Genomic DNA, 22,153 nt, shown 5'->3' with positions numbered 1-22,153 from the left:
AGGACGAGATGGTTGGATAGTGTTCTCGAAGCTACCAGCATGAATTTGACTAAACTGCGGGAGGCAGTGGAAGACAGAAGTGCCTGGCGTGCTCTGGTCCATGGGGTCACGAAGAGTTGGACACGACTAAACGACTAAACAACAACAAATATACCTAGGTTTTTTAAGTCCTTTCCTTCCCAAGACTGTTGCATACATTATTGTTATTATTATTAATTTCATTTCCATACAGCTTTATATTTTTAAGAAAAAAATCTCAAAGTGGTTTTCAACCTACACTAAAGCATCAAACAAAACAATCCTGAGGAAAACATTGCAGAAGAAAGTCAAATATAAAGGATACATTCAAAGCAACATAATTAACAGGAAACAAAAATATTATCTTAAAGATTTTAAAATAAAACATTGCAAAGGAGGTCAACCACAGAATGCACATTTAAAGCAGCAAAGTCAACAACAACAAAGTTATCGTAAGCATTTCAAATGACAACATTACTAAAGGAAGCCAAATATAAAATGCACATTTAAAACAATGTATGTAGTCTACAGCCACATGTCTACTGTAAGGATGACCATGGACATAGGCAGGGGGTGGGGGGCAGCTGCCCCCCCCTAAATCAAGTAAATAAAAAATACTTAACTAAAGGAGAAATTGTAGAAAGATTTTGACATATTTTTCTGAGCACTTGGAGTCAAAAGAAAGTTATTTAAAACAACTGTTGTTGAGACATTTAATTCTTAATCTGCTAGACAGAGCCAGACAGAGGATGATGACAGGTGGGTGTCCTGCCCACCCCCCAACATACCGTAAATCCTGGCTATGCCTATGAGGACAACTACCATAACCAAGGGAAGCCATACTTACTTCCGCCTATCCAAGTGTTGAAGCATATATTTACTTTCTGATGGAAGCCCTTAATGTGCTTGATGCATACCAATAATTACGGTAATCAATTTAAGGGCAGGGACAGCTCAGTTGGTAGACTTTATTTTTTAAAAAACCAAACTCACCAAATGGCAGAGTAAAGCTCTGGAGAGAAGAGTAACCTTGAGTGATTGTTGTTTTTTACCAGTATATTTTTATTTTATTTTTAAGGTGCTGTATGCACATTCATTCACTTGGGTATAACCATAGAGGTGAACTCAACCTCTAAAGAATTGTTTGTGTATAAATTCAAGCTTATTTATATATATAAAGGATCACTAAATGCCATGAGCGTGCCAAGAATTGAATGGTTTGCTACAATTATCTTGAACTTGATATTTGTATGATTGTGGCATGCTTATTTATCCAATACTATTTTTCATATTATTTCATCATCCTGGAGATCACTGGATTATCTTTTTTCCCTTTTCATTATTTATCTTTATCCATTAGTTCCTCTTACTTAGTCTTTCAGTACTACTAATAATATCTATGCTAATGATACTCGGTTGTTTCTACCTCTCTCCCCCTTCCTTTGCTGATCTCTCACCTGTTTTGCATTTACCTCAGTCTCCAAGCTGCTGGCTCCCTGCTCACTGGCTTAGAGACTGACCCCAGCCTTCCTACCTGGGTGCCCTCACCTGTTTCTTCTGCAATTCCCATCAGCCCCACTCTGCACAGTCAATAGGTCATGCTGGCTGGAGCTGATGAGTGTAGTCCTAATCAGGTGGAGAGGGCCAGGTTTGGAAAGGCTTTCTTAGACGACAGAGCCTTTCAGATTCTTACAAAGTAGGCTGGGCAGAGGAAGGAGACAATATAAGCACAGAACGGGGACATCTCACCCTGCCTGATCGTAGGATTGACTGTCAGGCACATCTAAAAGCACTTCTTTGTTTGAGGAAAATGTCAAATCAAAAGAACCAGAATTACAGAAATTCTTCCAGGCTTATTAAGAAATATCCCCCTCATACCTTGACTGTTGTACTAGCCTGAGCCACCAGATGGTGCAGCAGTACAGTGGCAATAAGGTTTGTTTCTGTCTCCGCGAATGAACAAACAATGCATACATACCATTTTTATTCATTTTTAATGCAACTTAGGCTGTTGGATTTGTTTCTTGTGATGCAGAATCTTCAGTGCCAACTGTGAGCAGAGTTTGCTTCTAGGAAGAAAACTCTGAGAACTGAGTTGCTTCCTGGAAACTGTATCCTGACATCATTTGCTCAGAGCTCTCTGCAAAGGCGGGACTCGCCCGTATGCTGGTGTTCGCTGATATCTCAGGGAAGATGCACAAGGTCAAAATAAATATGCACAGAGCAGGAGGGAGTAGTCAGGCTTAATGAATGGTTTCCCCAATAAATACTTGCAAGCTTTTATGCTTATTCTCAAAAGCTGCTTCTTCAAGATCACCTTCATCTGCGGCTCACATCCCATTTTTCAGCTTCATTTGCTTTCGTTCTATTTTGTTGTCGCCCTTATAATCTACTCTGTGCACCCCTCCCCCCGTGGGAAGCCTGTCTGTTTCTATGGCAACACCGATATCATGAAGATGGTTTTAGAGTTTAGTGACAGCCGCACAAGACATCAGACAATTAAGGATCTCTAGTAGGGTTTGGCATTGCTGACACCTAGAACATTGGCCTCTAAAGCTGTGCACAATATATTTAGAGCAGTGCAGTGCCTTAACTATCGTGGTGCCTTTCTGCATCTCTGTAATGAGTGAGGGACAATACAGATAGATTTAACATTTGCTTCGTTAAACGTTTCATCACTCAGTTCCTTCTCTCCCCTCACTATTGCATACACATACTCCAGGCCAACTCCATCCCTGCAATGACCCATATTCATCCTGACAGCTGCTCATAATCTTGACAGTGCCAGCTGAGCCCCAGCAATCTCATCTTTCTGTTTTCAGGAGGATGGAGAGAATGAATGACACGCCATACATTTAAAGCACACAAGCTCCCCCCAAAGAGCCCTGGGAACAGTAGTTTGCTAAAGATGTAGCTCTGTCCAGGGTAAACTACAGTTTGCAGAATTCTTTGTGCTTTAAATGTATGGCCTTCATGCAACTTCAGTATGGGAATCTGTTGTGCACATCTGTTTGAAGATGTGGGAGGGGTTGAGGACTGCAGTCTTTTGCCCTGTCTCTTGCAAGTTACTTCTGGGTAGATGTATCTAGGATTGCCCTTACCGGGTGGTGTTGAGCAGAGTAGACCCATTCATAGCTGTCAACTTTTCCCTTTTTTTAAGGGAAATCCTATTTGGAATAAGGGAATTTCCCTTTTAAAAAAGGGAAACGTTGACAGCTATGGACCCATTGCACTTAATAAATATGTCCATTCATTTCAGTGGGTCTGCTCTGAATAAAATGTAGCTGAATACCCTAAATCAACAACAGAGCTATCATTTTACTGAAAGCTTAGGGCTTCTTCCTCACTCATTTAAGCAAGGTGCTTCCAGGCATGTGCTTAACTTGCAGTATTGGTAATAATCCAATATTGCCTGAAGGCAGAGAGGACATGCTTGAACTGGCAGTAGTTTGATTTTTGCTTTGGGACGTAGTGTACAAAGCATAAAGAATAAAAGATGGAGAGACAGAAAGGAAAGTACAGTACAGGTATGGAAAAAAGGAGACTGAATATATAAAGAGGGGTTGATAATGGATACATTTGGCAAATGTCCATATGAGGATGCAGCATCTGATGTTTCAGGACAACTTTCTCCCACCAATTATATCTAAAGTAACTTAACAAATGCTTATACAGTATGTATACAGTAACTTATACAGTATGTATAACAACCAGCTGTTTATATATATTAGCTATCTGTGTAATGCTAGAAGTATCCTCCAGCTGTACCATTTTTTAAATAGGATACTAGTTCTCTTGTATTGGCCCTAATAACTTTCCATTCATAAGGATGAACTGAAATTCTGAAAAAGTTTACAATACTGGATTAGGTAAATGGTAAAGGTAAAGGACCCCTGGACTGTTAAGTCCAGTCAAAGGCCACTATGGGGTTGCAGTGCTCATCTCATTTTCAGGCCAAGGGAGCCAGCGTTTGTCCACAAGACAGCTTTCCAGGTCATGTGGCCAGCATGACTAAACCACTTCTGACACAACGGGACATCATGACGAGTGCCAAAGCGCATAGAAACACCGTTTATCTTCCCACCACAGTGGTACCTATTTATCTACTTGCACTGGTATGCTTTCAAACTGCTAGGTTGGCAGAAGCTGGGACAGAGCAACAGGAGCTCTGTGTGGATTTGAACCACCGACCTTCGCATCGGCAAGCACAAGAGGCTCAGTGGTTTAGACCACAGCGCCACCCACTCCCCTAAAATACTGGGTTAGCGTTGAATAATGTTGCAAGAAAAGCCAGTTTTGTTAACCATTGAAAAAAAAGTGTTTAAGATGACAGAGAGAGGGACATGATGCTGTTACAAGTTATTCACTGACGTGTCCTACTCCCAAAGAAGAACCAGTTTATTCATAGAACTCTTTTTCATTGGTCACAGTGATGAGTTACTCTTCTACTTAGAATTTCTCTGTATGATATATTCTTGTGTGGCTGGGACTCTGCATGTCTTAAGTCCTCAAAAGTGCCATGTTTTGCACTTAGGAAAATATGATACTTCCCCCATAAGATTTTGTAGCCATAAGATTTTGTTTGATTCAACTAAGACACAAACGCCATCAGATGTTGAGTCCTTTGCTACTGTGATGGCTTTATGGAATGTGACTACATGCATGCCAGGGGTGCCGTTGCACCATTTTTCTACTACAGTAATAGAACATGCCCACGGTATTTCGTGAGCTTACTTGTTAAGTGTCAGGGAACTGCCATCAGGGCCGGAGGGAGAAAGCGGGCTCCAGAGGGACTCCAGAGAGCGCCCCGGGATGGGGAGAGGCAGCCCATCTTCTGGGGAAGAGAATCAGCGTAGCACCAGCAGAGAAGGAGGGCAGATGGGGGAAGCGGCGAGGAGGTCCCATGACTCCTTGCCGGGGACCAGCGGGGAGAGTAGGGGTCCTCCGCTGCCCACACCCTCCTTGCGCAGAAGGCTTCCACGCAGGGAGAGTAGGCGGAGACTAGGCGTCAAAGAGCTTCTTTGCTGGAAGAAGTTCAAGAAACACCCACTGACGGATTCTGCCAGCGATTGAGACAACCACGGGTGAGTGGCTGTCTGGACAGAAAAGGTTCACTCAGGCAACCCAGCCAGGTGTGGCACTGGTTTACGCATGAGCAACCCCTACAGCAATCCGTCAGTCACTGACGTTGCTTGTGCGCAGCCCCGGAGAGGCAGCAGGATGAGCCAAACAGGGACAGCCGGAGAGACGGAGCAACAAGCCGTGGTGAGAGGTCTGGTCGAGAGGAACCGAGACCTGGAGGCGCATGTAGCCACCCTGACGGTGCGGCTGGAGGAGAGACGGGCTCAGGATGCACAGGTCAGAACCACCCCCATCGCAAGGAAGGTACCGGGACTGGTACACAAGTTTGGGGGAAAGCCCCAAGACTACAATGCCTTCCGAACGGAAGTTCAGTACGCTTTGGAATTGCAGAAAAATGACTTTGCTGATGACGGGGAGAAGGTGGCTTACATTGTGGGACATCTGCAGGATGGGGCGCGTGAATGGATCAGGCCCCTAATGGTGACGCAGAATGATGCCTTGAAGGACCTTAAGAAATTCTACCAGGCAATGGACGCGATGTTCTCCAGTGGGGTTGAGCAAAACGTGACACGGTGGGAACTGATGGGGTGCAAGCAGGGGGGCCAGTCCGTCAGAAACTACTGGTCACGTTTTGCGATGTTAGTCCACAGGCTCGGGTGGGATCTGGACTCTGAACCGATACAAATGTTGTTTGAGGCGGGTTTATCCCCCGAAGTGAAAGACGAGTTGTCCCGAGCGCCCGGCCCCGGTCGATGGATGAACTCACAAAGGCTGTGCTTGCGATCGGCGTACGCCAGGAAGCGCGAGCTCAGGAGAAGCGGGAGATAAGAGGGGAGTGTTTCCATGACAACCGCATTCCTGAAATGCCGAAGGAGCCTTCCCAGGCGGTGGAGCGGATGGAAATTGATGGCGCGCGCACGCACGCGAAGTTTCAAACGCTGGTGAAGGGCGGAAAAGGGAGGGAAAGGAGTGGAAAACTACCAAGAAGTCAACGACCCGGACATTTTGCTAAGGTCTGCACTCAACGAAAAGCCTGGCAAGCAAGGCATGGTGGGGGCTGCAGGCCACGATGAGAAGGGGGAGGAAGGGCAGGTGCAGGGAAACGACAACGCCTGGCTGCCAACCAGCAGGGGCAGCAGCCAGGCCAGCGACCAATAGAAGTGCCCCAGCCTGACCCCCCCAAGGGAGCTATAGCCATAGAAGTGGTGCTAGAACTCCCGAATGAGCACCCCGTCAAAGTGAAGGGACTGCTAGATTCGGGCAGCTCGTGTAATTTCTTCAGCAGAGACTTCGCTCTGGAGCACCAACTCCACCTGTTACCACTAGATTTTCCCTTGCAGGTGACCACCATCGATGGCAGGGAACTTCTGGGAGGGGAAGTGACACACCAGACACCGCCAATGCGAATGAGGGTCTCCAGGCACACGGAAACCATTGCCTTTCACGTGGCCACGCTGGCAGGACCCCCAATAATACTGGGAATGAGCTGGCTGGCAATACATGATCCAGTAGTGTCATGGCATCAGCGGTCAGTCACCTTTGGGTCAGCTTACTGCTTAGGACACTGTCTGGGAGGGGAGAACCCAAGGATGACAGTGGCCAGGGTGGCTGGGCTGGCCTTGGAACAAAAAGGGGAGGTGCCACCACAATATGCTGACTTGAAGGAGGTCTTCAGCGAGAGGGAGGCAGATAGACTACCCCCCCACAGGCCCTTTGACTGCCAAATCAACCTACTCCCAGGAGCTCAGTTGCCGGTGGGTAAGCTGTATGCCATGTCCGACCGGGAGATGCAGGAGTTGCGGCAGTTTATTGACAAGAAGCTGAAGAGAGGGTTCATAAGGGAATCAAAGGCGGTGGGGGGGGGCAGTCCGGTGTTCTTTGTGGACAAAAAGGAGACCAATCAGCCCAGGCTAGTCATAGATTACCGGGCCCTGAACCTGGTGTCAGAACCCGTGACTTTCCCAATGCCCAGGATTGACGACATTTTAACACGTGTGAGGCAGGGGAAGATTTTTACCAAGCTGAACCTCAGGGGAGCATACAATTTGATTAGGATAAGGGAGGGGGACGAATGCTGTACAAGAATTGCGTAGCCTTTCTGGATGACGTCTTAATCTATTCGGACGATGAGAAGCAACACGTCAGAGACATCAGGGAGGTGCTACAGAGATTGCAGAAGCATCAGTTGTGGGTCAAGCTGGAAAAATGCCAATTCCACGCCAGGGCGGTCGAGTTTCTGGGGTACAAGTTGTCCGACAAAGGCCTAGCTATGGACCCAGGCAAAGTGAAGGCAGTGCTGGAATGGAAAGCCCCCCAAAACCGCAAGGATGTGCAGAGGTTCCTAGGCTTCAGCAATTTCTACAGGAAGTTCATAAAGAACTTCGCTCACTTGACAGCGCCCATAACGGACTGTCTTAGTAGCAAAAAGAAGTTCGCGTGGACAGAGAGTGCGCAGCAATCCTTTGGTGGCTTTGAATTCACTAATTGTGTGACCCCAATGCAGGGGTACTTAGCCTTGCTGCTGTTCTTCTCCATTTATTGCTGGCTATCTGTAACCCACAGTCTGGTGTGTGTGTGTGTGTGTGTGTGTGTGTGTGTGTGTGTGTGTGTAAAACACCACTAATTTAATTTTGCTTTTCTAAGGCAACATTTGGAGGTCTTTGTCCCCCCCATCTATGTTCAGCAAGGTCTTTCCGGTTTCCAAACTATTCTTCCTCCACAGCCATTACATGCAGTCATTATACTGTCATTGGATCAGGAAGTGTGAGAATATTGTGCAAAGGATGGTGTATGTAGACGTGCCTTGTTTGGTTGTGCAGACCATTGAAAACAGACCTCCACAACTATACCTTTTATATTCTGATCGCCTGTTCCTAATTCCCAGCTCATGCCCTCCTCTCCCTTTGTGTTCTTCCCTGTTAGAATTCTGTGCATGCTAGAATCCTGTGAAAAGCTTCTCTCAATGCTACCAACTCATTCTGTCCCTTTAAGAGGCGGGGAGGAAGGCTGTTGCTGCGGAAACCAGTGAATACATTGCAACCTCACTGTGGAAGGACAGGGGAAAAACGCAGTGAGTCTAGAGTGGGAGGCTTCAGGTCTAACATGAAGCCTACTTCCACTCATTTCTCTAAATTTATCCCCATCCTGGGAAGCTGCATGGGTGGGGAGGAAATAACTGGGATGGATGCAACTGGGGTTAGCATTTGAGGCATTCATTGATGAGGGTGGAGGGGCTTTGTTGCTACATCAGGATGCTGTACAGAAGGACGGAGGACAAGTGAGTGGAAGGAAATAGGGGGTCTTTGCAACCAATATTCTCCCAAATTTATACAAATGCTTTATTGATTAATTGATTGCCAGGCTGGGAGCCATCCAATAAAATAAAAGGAGGCAGTTTCAATGAGAAAAAGACAGAGAAAGCACATACCAATTTAATATCAATTTAAGTGCCATTTATTTATTTTTAAATTTTAAATTTTGTCTACCACTTAATCGTCAAAACCTGTACTGTAGATGGTTTGCATAAAACATAAGATAGACATTAAAATCATCAGAAGTTAAAAATGAGTTGATCCATTAAAAATTATTTATAAAATCACCGGTTATGAAATATAAAAGGGAATTACCAATTAAAATGCTGACCCTACCTATCTGGCTCAGGCTTTCCTAAGCAAAAACATTTTAGAAGGCGCTATAAACAATACAGCAAAGGTGTCTGCAAAATACCAGTGTGCAGGGAGTTGCAACATAGGGACTGCCCCATTGCAAGACGGATTCCTTCCTTGTGCAGAACAGGCTTCCCCTAAAGAATCCTGAAAATTGTAGCTTGGTGAGAATTCTCTGTTAAAGACCCTTTGAAGGACTACCTTTCTCAGAGTTCCATGGGAAGAGGGAAGATGGCCCTCATCCTTCTTACTATTCTCTGGGAAGAGCCTGCAAAAAGCTTGACCACAGAGATCTATCTTAGCACCCACCAAGGAGGTGGCACGAAGCACAGCAAAATAAGAGCCATCGCTTTGCCTGGATATCTGACTTTTAGACATGCAGGGCCCATTAGCTGGTCCTGATTCCTAGTTTTCATTTTCAAAAAGTTTGTAGTGTTTATAGCCTGGGAGGTTGGTGGGAATAATGGGAAATGTGCATTGCCTCTGAGGGAATATGGCAATCTCGTTAAAGAGGTCCGTGAGGAGGTGCTAGGGGCTAGGGCCATAGCACTGCTTATGGAGTAGCACCTATTTGATGCAAGTCATAGGGTCTCCTCAACACTGATTTGACCCCTTGGCTGATAATCCAGCAGACAGGTTGGTTGAGGTTGGTTACAACCCAATGCCTTCACCAAACTCCTTACAGCTGTAATCAATAACGTTGTGGCCTAAATTCAAACCATACAGTGTCGTCACGAGTGGTCTTTTGGTCAGCAATGTTGTCTTTTGGTCAGTGTCGTCACAAGTGATCTTTTGGTCAGTGGGATGGTGGGCTCACAGCACCTGAATGCGCAAATGGCAGATCCCCATGTCTTGGACACATTAACTCAGTTGTTTCTGGTGTTGATTTCATGCTAAATTCTTCACTGTGACTCTCCCTTGTATATATCGTCAAAATAAATTGAAAGATTATGGCAGGCTGGGACTATTCCCCTTATCTCACACAGTATGTGGCTAGAGCTATGTCCACTTCAGCTAATGTATTGCAGGCAGGGTTTGCATCCAGTCTGCTTTCATCATCCATATCCTTCCCCCCCCCCTTTCTTCTTCCAGATTTCCTCACAGCAGACCTCTGGGAAGTATCCTCTTCTACACCCACCTGCTCCAAGGCTTTAAGTCCTCATCTCTCCACAATGCAAAAGAAGACCTCAGACGAGGTGGCGAAGGAGGTGCCAATACCGAAGGTCCCAGCTGCCAACAAAGGGGCAGTGGAATTCCTCTCGCTCATTGGTGGGTGCCCCTTTTGAGGAGGGAGGAGGCTCTCCTACCCTGTTCTCCCCCATGTAAGGGAGGGGTGCTGACAGCCAGGAGCTTTTTCACGATCAACCTTTGAAGATATAGGAGTCTTAGGGCCAAAGTAGACTGACACTAAAAGCTCCACTGGGAAAACCTTTTTTCTTTTTCTTCATAGCAGGCACTGAGGGGCGGCGGTATTGGTATTGCAGTAGACACAGAGGAGGTTTAAACCTCTCCTCATCCTGCCACCCAGCTGCAGTTCTATTGAATTTCCCCACTCCACTCCACACTGGGGGCATTTTCATTGGGATTTCAATAGGGGGGAGTAAAAGATCCCCTGCCTGCATGCTGCAGTCCCAATGAAAATGGGGGGGGTCCCCCTGCACCTGCTATTATTAAAAAATGAAATGGAATAGGAATATTCTCAGTAATAATGTTGTGTCTAGTTTCCTCAGTTCCAAACCATTAAGGAACACTATTGGTCAGCGTGGGCATGATTGTATCAGCAAGTTTGCTGCTAACTCCTAAGGCAAAACCAAGTTTCCTATCTTCAACAGCCAATTTTGTGAGCCACCTTTTAGACCTGCTACAAGGCTTTGCCAGATTGACTTGCAAGATGGTATGTCCCAGGGCTGGGATGGGAAAACTTCAGGGCATGGAGCCAAATGCAGGCTTCTCTGTCTGACCCTCAGGACTTTTCCCAGAGCCCTTTCCCCCCTCTCCAGGCCACATGCCTCACCAGCCCTGAACTGCACCCTCCTTGAGAGCTTTTCCCTAACTGAAATGTGTCCTCAACCTCAGACAATATGGGAATGTTCAGGGTGGCAGGAGAGAATATATTGTTTATTAACCTGGAATGCAGCCCATTTCCCCCACGCCTTTCCCTGGCTGACCATCCTTTCAAATGCTGTAATGGATCATGGACAAAACACCAGGCACATCACAGGCAAGCAACTGGCAGGCCTTGGGAAGAAGCCAGGGAGAAAGGACGTCAGTATGACCCAGATGACTCCAAACTTAGTGGATTCATTCCTTCAGCTTTTCAGTTAAACACTTCCATATAGAACCTGGTTTGATATTAGGTCTCTCCTCATGAGTTTTAGGGTTGAATCTACCTTTGTCACCAAAACACTCTGCATCCACCACTAACAACTGGTTTCTTTTCTTGGGGGATATTTTCCCATTCTGTGTGGGAACAGGCTTTGCTCTCTCTGTTTCCCCCAAATGATAATGTTCCACTGTCTCATCTCACAGAACTGAAAGAGATAAAGTACTGCATTTTTGGGGAATCACTGGTTGCCATCTCAGAGAGCGGAGAGACTACAGGGACATTCACCATCTCAGTGGAGGAGACCAGCTATTCACCAGACGACTGGGACGAAGAAGACCTGTACCTGGTCCGTGCCAGCAGCAAGGGGACCATTGATGGCATCCCTTGCACAACGTCCATTACAGGTAACTTCACTGTGATAATTTGGCAGGAGGAGGGTGGTGTTATGGAAAAGGGAGAGAGTCGGCCTACTCCTGTGTCCAAATAACAGCCTTCAGGCCTCAGATTATACAACTGGCGATATGGGACCTTGAAACTATCTATGGATGCAGAGATGGAGCTATAGCATGAGGAGAAGAGATTTAACCATAGAGTATTTGTAGCAAGTGAATACAGTCATTTTTTGGTTCCTAGTGCCATGCTTCCTTAGTCTGATAACTGTTTTAAACCCAAGGGAAGAAAAAGCTGAGCAAGGTTCCATCCACACAGTGTGGACATAGCACTTAATATTCTGCTATATCCCCAATAAGGCCCTGCAATTCCTGTTCTTATAAGCTAAGGTTGTCATGCATCTGGAATTTCCTGGACATAACCAGCAATTGGCCGTCGGAAGCAGTGTCATGGCGGAATCCGCTGAAGCATCCAGGAAAATCTGGACATATGGCAACCCATGTCAGCAGTGTCGTTTAGGGCAATTTTCCTTAAAAACAGCTCCAAAACTTCATTTTTATTTATTTTTTTGAGATTATGCCAAAAAAGCTAAACAACTTTTCTGTCCGGATTTTAACTTTTTGAAATATGGCAACTGTACTATAAGCAAGACTCTACTATGTTTAAAATTATTCCCACTTCATTTAATGGGACTCATGGGCTATGAAACTTGTTCAGAATTGCAGCCTTCAATCAGCAAAGACCTCCTAATTTTGTGATGTACTTATTTAGTACATTTTTTCCCCACCTTCCCTCGAAGGAGCTCAAGGTGGCATACATGGTCTTCCCTCTTCCCATTTTATCATCACAACAAGCGTGTGAGGTACGCTAGGCTCAGAGACAGTGACTGGCCCGAGGTCACTCTGCATGCTTCACAGCTAAGTGGGGACCAGAACCCCAGTTTCCCAGGCACTCTAACCACTACACCACACTGCTGTTCCTTCTCCCAGCTATTCCCTTGTCGCTAACAATATGCATTTAATTTTTATTTTATCTTCTTAATGCAGCTGGTATATGTTGACTAAAAGCCACGGAGTATTATTTGTGCATTCACACACACACACCCCGAGCAATCACGTGTTTTGGTAGGTTGCCTAAAACCCATTGAAACGAATGAGATTTAAGTAGTTCATGCACAATACTGGTCATTCTGCTTTTCTTGTGTAAATATGTTTTGTCTGGATCTGAGAGTTCGTACAAGGATTAGAACCTTCTGCTCTCCTTCAGACACCTCAGTTGAGCTGCTTGTCTCCCTGGAAAAGCAACTAGGCAGAGAATGAAGAAAAGCGAGGCTTCACCAAAAACAGACCACTCTTCCCCGAGATGCGTCAGTAGTGCTTTGCCATTTCATGGCATTGGACAGAGTGGTGTTGCAATTGCATTTTAAGCAAACAAAGAAATGGCACAAATTAGGCTGGACTGGCAGCACAGAAATGGCAGGTCAGGATGACAGCACAGAAAACACTGGAAATGCAACTGTTTGGAAGAGAAATCATCTGGATCCTCCATAAAAACAGAGTGAACAAATGATATCCATTCCAGAGAAAACAGCTAGTGTGGAATCAACCCAGTCACAGTAAGTTTGGCAGCCGTCACAGTGGTTTCTAGCAGCTATCAGACACAACTTCAGGAAAATTCCGAGAAACTTAGGCAGCTTCAGGAACTCTTGGTAAAAACTGGAGTATTTCCAAGGGCAATAAAGAGGCAACCTGGGCTTGCAGGGAGTGTTTAGGTGGCATAACCTTTAACGTTTGTTTTTTAAACCTTTATCTATTTCTTTATCAGGATATGTAACAAAGAAATTGGAAACTGTGGAGCAGCACACAAAGGAAAGTGTGAGGGTAAATATCTTGTTTGTGCCCATGGCTACCTGGATGCAAGATAACATCTAAACACCTGAAATGAATGAATGAATGAATGAATGAATGAATAAATAAATAAGGAAATTCTCCAGTAGCACCTTAGAGACCAACTAAGTTTGTTCTAAACACCTGTATTCCTGACATAGTGAAGCATGGGGGTAGGGGAAATCTTTTCAGTCCCGCCCCCCTTTTGCAGGTTTCCTTCACAATCTCCATTTTCTGCTCTCCTGGGTAAACTGACCAGGTTAGTTGGCCTTAGGTTAAGGTTACCAGACGTCCCCGTTTCCCAAGGACAGTCCCCGGATTTCCAAATCAGTTCCCTGACAAAATCCATCTATTTAGTAGGAAGTTGAAAAGTGTCCCCAGATTCATTGAGAAAAATCTGGTAACCTTACCTTAGGTCCCTTTGAAATCAGTGGAATATCCAGCCCATTCAAAAGCAGGCTGTTGGAAATGCAGTTGTCAGCTCCCCTTCCCCCTGTGGAGAATGGGATTTAAAGCAACACTTTGGTCTTGCCTACATGCACACACCAGAAGCAGGCAGCAATCCAACAGGACTATTCATAGCCACAGTGTACATAAAGTCAATTTAAGACAATGTGGTACCTGAGACAGAAAATCCAAATCATGTCAGCAGGGCAATTTAACAATAAATAAATAAAATAACCGACCTGCATATTCTTCCTTCTAACATAACTGACTCCACCTACTTGTAAGGCCTTAGATCTCTTCATATTTCCGGGGTGGGGTGGGGAATAGTGTGTCATTGAAGGGGTGATAGATCAGCCTATAAGTGCTCTGAATTTCTTCCAAAATTGAACTTTTATACTTATCAAGGACTGGACTGGAGGGCCATTAGCTGAGATGGGCTTCCTCCAGGCAACCTTTTTTTTGTGTGTGTGCATAATTTTTATTAAATTTTCTGTTTTACAATTTATAATATTCATTTAAACCACCTTAAAATGTCAATGACTTCCCTTCTTCTCTTCCCGTGGTTCATTTTGCATATAATAAATCCCTGCATATTTTGCATAAACTAAACCATTCAGTAATCCATTATTACATCCATCAAAACTTGTTTACACTGTTGAATTTACCTTAACGCTGCCAACGTTTTCAAGTGTACACAATTTCCCCCATATATTCAATAAACATTTTCCAACATATGTTCTTCTTGTTCTTATTCTATATGTTAGGTCCACAAGCTGTGAATATTCCATCAGTTTAAGTTGCCATTCTTCTTTAGTTGGGACCTCCACTCCAGACAATCTGTTCATTCAGCATGCATCCCAATTTGCTTATTTGGTGGTTAGACTATGGGTGGGATTCAGCTAACAACCCCGGCCACTGGAAGCCCAAACAAAGATTTCCACAACAACAACAATTTATTTGTACCCCACCCTTAGCCACTCTGGGTGGCTTCCAACATATATAAAAACATTGGTTTGAGGTGGGTCCAGGAGAACCCTTGGAGCAGTGCACAGAGGGAGGAGAAGGGAGATTAGCACTACATTGAATTCCTTCCTATGCCTGGTCTTAATTGGTCCTGAATTGTTTACAAAGCAGTTATATCAGAATAAGCCTTCCTCCTGATTTGCTTTTGGGAACTGGGACCCATAAACTGGGACCCATAATTAGGCCTTGGGCCAGAGATTCCCCACCTCTGCACTAGAGGGACAAAGGGCTTAGACATAAGTACTCCTGAGTAAAAAAATTTTTTAAAAAAGCTCATCTGTCTGGCATGGATGTATCATCTTGTTGTACTTACTCTTTTCTGCAGTTCAGGGAGCACCCAGTGGAAACCAGGACCCATGTGGTGAGACGCCAAGACCAGCTTTTTGTGAGCAAAACTGTGGTGGAAAGAGATGTGAGTAAATTCTGATCCTTCTTAAAGGATTTGGAAAGTCAGGCCCAACTCCCTCCCTCTCTAGGTTAAGGGAAATAATCACACTAGTAATTCAAATCCATGTAACTTTCATGTCTATTCACCTGTAAGTCCATTCCAGCACGATTTCCCTATTAAATCCACACAACCAAAATTTTATTTTACATAATACTTATTTTTAAACATCCCCCCTCCCTCAAAATACAAGTTTCTAACTGCATTTTCTCTTGAAATAATGTGTTTTAAAATGCATTTTGATTGTGGCTGTTGTTGAATGAGAACTACACGGGAACAATCAAGAAGTGAGTTCTGACTCACACATTACTTATTCATTTAGAATATTTATTTCCCACTTTATAAGCAGTTTACAAAAGATCCTGAAATAAAGATTACATTCAAATCTAGGTTCAGGAACAGAAATAACACAATGTCCCTGTGGTGCGGATTATTCATAGCACTGGAAGGTCTGAATCTGGTTAGTTCATACTTAGTTTCGCAAATACTGTATCCCTCAAGCATTCCTAGCTACTGTCCTTGAATGTTATCTATAATAACTTGTTCCACTGGTTGTCATCAGGGATTAACTGACTATGAAATTGTTATGTTACTTTCCACTATTTTGTAGTCTAACTACCTTGGAGTCTAGCCTTGTTGCAAGGCTTGTAAAGCAATTTGCACCCTGTTAAGTATTCTAAATAGACAAACAGCAATATGGCATACTATATTTATGTATTGCCTTTATACCCCTTCTTTCTTCCATGATGGAATTCAAGGCAGGTGGTCTCCAGACACCAAACAGACCCAGATCTCCTGAGCATGTGCCTTCAGATCATGTCCCGGAACAACATTTCTATTGCACATTTCCAAACCCTCCGCCTTCATTATCTCAGTACTTACACCAGCTCACTAAGAAGAACAGCATTGTCCTCATGTTGCAGATATGAGCTGGTCTGAGGCCAAAGGAGTCATGCTTAGTACCAAATGCCACCTAGTGAATTTGCAGCTGAGATCTGATTTGAACTGAGGACTTCCCAACTCATAGTCTTCACCACTATGCTGCACAAGCCCTCATAACAGTCAGATGACAAAGGGCAGCAAGATCACGGTTTCCCATTCTTGTCCCACGAATGGCTAAGCTTGTCTTGAAGCGCCAAGGAGTGCTATCTATAAGTCCCAAAACGATTTCCCCTGAATGACTTGTTGTTGTCTTGGATTTGGTGAAAATGTCTTTCCTCTATTCTCTCTCATAGGAAGAGATCCACGTTGACACATTTTCTTACAAACGTGCACAGCTTCATGGTCTAGTCTCAGAGTCTGCCAACTTCCTGGTGATGCGGGTGATGGCCAGGAGGCAAGCCGTACCACAGGATGCCATTTTCCTCGCATTTGGCATTGACCAGCACATCTGCCCCTGCACCTATGTGAGTGTGTCTGGTGGGGCACCCTGCAGGTGTTGGCAATGTATGAGGAAGTTTGTCTTGGTAAGAGCTGTAGGCCAGTGTTACAGCACATATTGTGCTGACCTATCCAGCTACATAGGCCCAGCACTTGGTAGATTGGCAAAGATTTCCACATGAAGATTTGACCAAAACATGTAGGCCAGCTGACTGTCTAAAGTTAACTATATGCTGGCAGGAGAGAACAAGGCTTTGCTGCCTCAGCAGCAGCACCGTTTTTACTCACCTTTCACATTCTTCAATTCCCTTCCCAGAGTTCCCTGGGCATCCAGAAGCAGAAAGTGGGCAAAGAGGAGGTGGAGGTGTTTGTCATCGAGAGAGTTGTGCACTCCGTGGATGAGGTCCCCCTGTGCTGGCAGTTCTACTTCCTGTCGGATGGGTAAGGAGGCCCCAGTGCAATCGCTTGTGCCCAGCCCTTCCTTGCAGGCAATGTGGTTCACTCCCTCTGACCTAGAATAGCTTCTGACAGTCTTATTGACAGCATTCTTACTGTAGGTTTCCTAGCGCAGCCTGGTTTACTTTGAATGCCGGTCCTTTGGCAATCTTCACAGAACTTTAGCTTAATGGTTGCCATCAATCTGATTTTAATTAATTTTTATAATGAAATGTTTTTAGAATGTTGCACTATTTTATTGTTGTTAGCCGCCCTGAGCCCGGCTTCGGCTGGGGAGGGCGGGATATACATAAAATTTATTATTTATTATTATTTATTATTTTAAAAAACCTATTGTTATAATTATTATTATTATTATTATTATTATTATTATTATTATTATTACAAATACATTGAGTGAATGCAAGGTAACCTAGTTATTTATTTCCACTCTCACAGTACACAGGTTGTGTGTACTAAATTCCCCTCCCTTATTCCACCCTAAGAACCATAAATGAAACAACTCAGTTGCATTCTGTATGCAAAATGACGTGCAAAATGTGGGGAGGAGACGAGGATACAGAAGATGTTTGCATCTTCAGTATCCACCAAGATACATTTGTCAGTTGATTAACTAAAAGAAACACATATGTAATGGCAGGAGAACTTCCCCTTCCTAGGCCTGGCATGCCTCATGATGATCCATTCACAGCACATCATAAAGGCACCAGAGTCGCATGCAGCTACAGTCCTGCAGGGCTCCTGCCTATCTCTTACAGTTCCCAGGCAAATACGGGAGGGTCCAACTGGCTAGTTTTCCTTCTTGCCTCCTCCACCCAGGCATTTATCTCGCCGTGTCCAGGTTGGATCCCCGGCCACCATGGTGATCCTGCAGATGCCCATTCTGATCGACACAGGTAAAAGGCAGGAGTCTGTGAAATTTCCCTCCCTCCACCCCATAGGCAGTAGGGAATGGTCACCAGAGGCAATTGGGGCATTTGGTAGTTGAACCCTCTCCAGACATCCTTTTTTCATTGGACATTTGTGATGGTCTGCAATTGAGATGGTCACATCAGCTATCCATACTGTTAGTGCCTGCAAAAGTTTTGGGGTCCTCACGCTGCTTCATTTCCAAGCGGTGCATCTCCCATAACCTACAGCTGAAGTTTCATAACTTTTTTATACTACAAATGTTCTGGTTTATTTTTGTTTTGGTTCTGTTGTGCTATTGCCCCTTTGGAAAGCAAAAAAATGATAACAATTGGGGAAGTATCCCAGAGCAAACTAAAGTAGACTAAATCCACCACTAACGCACTATTATTGTGTCAAGAACGCATTGCTGGATACACCCACAACAAAACACCAGTCTGGAGAGGCCCAGGATCTCTGCTGGCCTCTACTGGGGACAGCATCTGGGAGTGAATCAACTAACCTGGGCAAAATGGCAGAAATGCATTCTCCTAACTGTTCCTAACTGTCTGCTTCAATTTCCACTTCTTCCCAGATGAACCAGACCCTCGTCCAGTCTTCGAGAAAATCCCGCTGGATTGGGAAGAGGATGTGCAGCTGTATTCCCAGTTCTTAGACAGAAAGGTGAGTTGTGTGGCAGCTAGAGTCTTGCCTACGCCCTTAAAATGTGCCAACTGTTGCCAAGGGTCAATTAGTGGGCCTCCAAATACATATAGTTTTACCTGAAGTACTTGGGTAGGGCACCAAACTGGACAGAGCAACAACCTGAGAGCCTCTCCTCTAATGGGGGTTTGGTTTCCTCCCTTCAGGAGGAGCTGCAAGCAAGCCATGCCACCTATGTGCGTCGCCACCCAGAGCTCCGTGCGCTGTTGGCAGATTTCTTACAGCTGCTGCTCCTTCGCAAGCCCGATGACGTGGTCACCTTCGCTGCGGAGTTCTTTGCCCCCTTTTCAGCGGAGCGCCCGCCCTGCAGGTCGTTTCGGTCATCCGACAAGCCCAGCCCCTTTCGCAGCCACGTCTAAACCATTCCAGCAGAAGAATAAAGACCCAGAGAATGATGCTGGGGTTTGCGGGAACTGTTTTTGGAAGTTGCTGGGGGCATGCCCTGCCCAAATGGGTGCATGGTGACCACTGCTGTGTCCAGGGCAGAGGCTCAGTCCTGAGGCACGCTGCTTCCCAAAGGGTGTTAGGAGTGTTGCTGGGAGTAGGAACTGAAACCGCTAGCATTTCCACACCCAGCGCAGAGCTGGCGACTCTGCAAAGTGGGAAGTGGTGGAAAACCTCCAGAATGTGACATTTTGGATCAAATGTATCCTTAAAAAAGAAAAAAGAAGAAGGCAGGAGTTAAACTTTATAACAGACTTCTCTGATTTTAAAATTTTGGCTTTAGAGACGAAAGCTCAGCCAATAAATAATTGAATCAATTGCTAGAAAATTTACAAAAAGTGAGACCAAATAAAGTTTGCCCCCCAATTATTGAAAACAATGAGTTTAAAAGGTGCGTCCAAATATGTAGACTTCTGCGTTGAGAAACAGCTAATGGCTGTGGAAGAAGATGCACTGGCCTGATTCAGATGTAACTGAAAACTATGGCCAAAAGTGGGGAGCTACTGTTTATTGCAGCTAGAAACTTAGCATCTCCTCTCCTCCCGCAGGAGGGGGAGGAGCTGAGAAAGGTAGGTGTAACTGTACAAACCGATGGCTCACACCTGCTCGTTGTTATATTTGAAGCAAACCTTGAATAAGGTATCAAACAAACGTTAATTCAGATAAATCTGCAAGTGGTCTAAAAAAAATCAAGAAGGAGATATCCTTCCCGAAGAATGGAAGGAGATGGAAAAGGTGGCGTCAGCTCTCTTTCTAGTATATCTGTCAACATTAAGAGCCAGTCATTCTCACTCAGGCAGGTCCTTTTTCCAGTTACATCTGTAGGCAACCAACCTTTACATTTGAAACATGTAAATAGCAAGATCCCCATCAAACACAATTTTGTTGTTTTGTCTAAATCAATATTAGAAGTTACAACATTTAAACATGCACCAAAACCTTAAAACATTTAAAATTGAAATTGTCCTCAACTATTCTCTCACAACACCCCTCCTGAAAGTTCAACATATTACAGAGCACGTTATGTTCTCTTGATGTGAATAGATCTGGCAAAAAAAAATAAATGTACTCACTTAGGAGAAGAGTGATGTTTATATGGGGTGTTTTTGTCTTGGGAAAGAGAACACAGGAAATGTGGGGTTTTTAAAAAGAAATGTTGTGCCTATTATCAAACTATGAAAGTACAGCTTATTCTTAACACAGTTCTTTTAGCACAGTATCGCATCCCCCTTGGTAATTGTTCCATAAAGGGATGTTTGTTTGTTTGTTTGTTTGTTTGTTTGTTTGTTTGTTTGTTTGTTTGTTGACTGACTGAAAAATTTTTCTGTACAAAAATATTATGTCTGCATAGGAAAAGCAGTGTACAGGGATAGCCCTCAGCCACCCATAGATAAATCATGATACAACTAATGGTGGTATTCGATTCCATAAGCGCAGTAACCCATAACTAACAGGGATTCTTACAGTGTGTTTTAGTGTAATAAACACAAGAGTTGTAACTCATTTCTCACGTTTCCCTTTGGTTTTGCATTTTTGAAGCAGGGATGCCATTTCAGCACTGGCCACCATGCTGTTTAAAAAACAAAACATGAAAATTAAAAACTTTCCTGAAAACATTGCTATGAGTCCCCCTGATCCCCTTTGTGTTGGGCAACTCCTCTCTGCTCCTCAAAATTACAGGGCAGACACCCATTTTGTCTTGCTCCAGTGTCAGGGCTGGAGTCATCCTGGATGAGAGTTATGAGGCAGGTTTTTGTTTTTATTTTTTTGCCTAATTTCCCCCTTTTCCCGCAGGCCTTGACATCTGTACTCCAGGGGGCAAACCAGCTGCTTTTGAACTTACTAACCTCCTTCCTTCCTCTCTCTTGCCTATTGAGAAACCAGAACCTTTCCAGCTGCAAAAGAAAGCAGCATATTCGTAAGCACCGTGGCCTTCATACAGTCAGTCCCTCAAGCTTGATAATCATTCAGCGTTTTGAATGATTCAACTCAGTGGCCACTCTGGTCCCAGATGGGCAACAATTCTGTGGGAAGGACCTGCACATGACCTCGTTGTGCTGGGCCTTTAAACATTACACCAATGTTGTGGGATGAAACTATGGAAACATACCTCCCACACCATTGTTGTAATCTCTTTTGGTGTGCGCGGGGAACCATTGGTCCTCCAGATGTTGCTGGACCACAACTCCCATTGTCCCTGGCCATGCTTGCCAGGGCTGATGGGAACTGTCGTTCAGGGACATCTGGAGGGCCACAGGTTCCCCACACCTGCTGTGAAAGGCACAATAATAAACCAAGAAAGATCCCTTTGAAGAATAAAGGCGAACAGTTGGGAGATATGAGAAGAAGAACCAATGTTCATAGCAAAACGAAACATAGCTCTCTTGCTCACCTATATTTGTACTCCTAGGCTAGGAATCATTAACTGAATGGTCCAGGGGCCAAATCCAACCTGCTGAGGAGTACTTAGCTGCCCGCCTTCATCAAAACCAGTCAATAGTAAGATGGCGGGTACAAGGACCAGTGGCAAGGGCATGCTTGCCATCTGTTTTCCACGGTGAGCTTATAGTGTAGTTTGTCCCTTTAAACAGGAGGTGGACAGGTTCTGAGAACTGGGGATGTGACTGAGATGATGACTCAGCATCATGTGAGGTCAGCGTTCAACGTCCTTCATAAATAAGCTCAATGTGATAAAGACAATTTGCAACCATTTGTGTTTCTTCAAGGGAGGAAACAGGGCTCTCTGGAATCAAAGATAACGTTCTTGTACAGATGGAATGGATACTTGTGGTTTAAGAAAATTAACACCCCCGAACCTCAATTATAGTTACTCAACAAAAAGGAATTCATTTCAATAGAGGTTATTGCCATGTGATCTTTAGGTTTGCATCAGTGAAGGCCTTGTGCAATATGAGAACAAAGAAAAGGGGTCAGTGACTGCCTAGGGCCTGTCAAATCCTATTGATGTTTGCGTTTATTT

General features: G+C 44.5%; 1 protein-coding gene across 2 annotated transcripts in view; it reads left to right on the top strand.

Moving 5' to 3' along the window:
* The window catches only part of CATIP (ciliogenesis associated TTC17 interacting protein), a 28,143-nt gene extending 7,467 nt beyond the window's left edge, over positions 1-20,676 (top strand). The window contains exons 2-11 of one of the 2 annotated variants that reach the window (XM_053402192.1): positions 8,023-8,170; positions 9,858-10,034; positions 11,295-11,495; positions 13,306-13,361; positions 15,163-15,249; positions 16,518-16,688; positions 16,979-17,103; positions 17,938-18,014; positions 18,602-18,690; positions 18,876-20,676. In XM_053402192.1, the coding sequence (XP_053258167.1) occupies positions 9,938-10,034; positions 11,295-11,495; positions 13,306-13,361; positions 15,163-15,249; positions 16,518-16,688; positions 16,979-17,103; positions 17,938-18,014; positions 18,602-18,690; positions 18,876-19,088 (1,116 nt within the window). In that variant the 5' untranslated portion in view covers positions 8,023-8,170; positions 9,858-9,937 and the 3' untranslated portion in view covers positions 19,089-20,676. The other variant, XM_053402200.1, reaches the window with a different exon arrangement.
* The last annotated feature ends 1,477 nt before the right edge of the window (positions 20,677-22,153 follow it).

Source organism: Podarcis raffonei, chromosome 1 (genome assembly GCF_027172205.1).
Source record: "Podarcis raffonei isolate rPodRaf1 chromosome 1, rPodRaf1.pri, whole genome shotgun sequence".
Taxonomy (NCBI): Eukaryota; Metazoa; Chordata; class Lepidosauria; order Squamata; family Lacertidae; genus Podarcis; species Podarcis raffonei.
The sequence above is the reverse complement of the archived record's forward strand: the minus strand, read 5'-3'. Positions and strand labels throughout refer to the sequence as shown.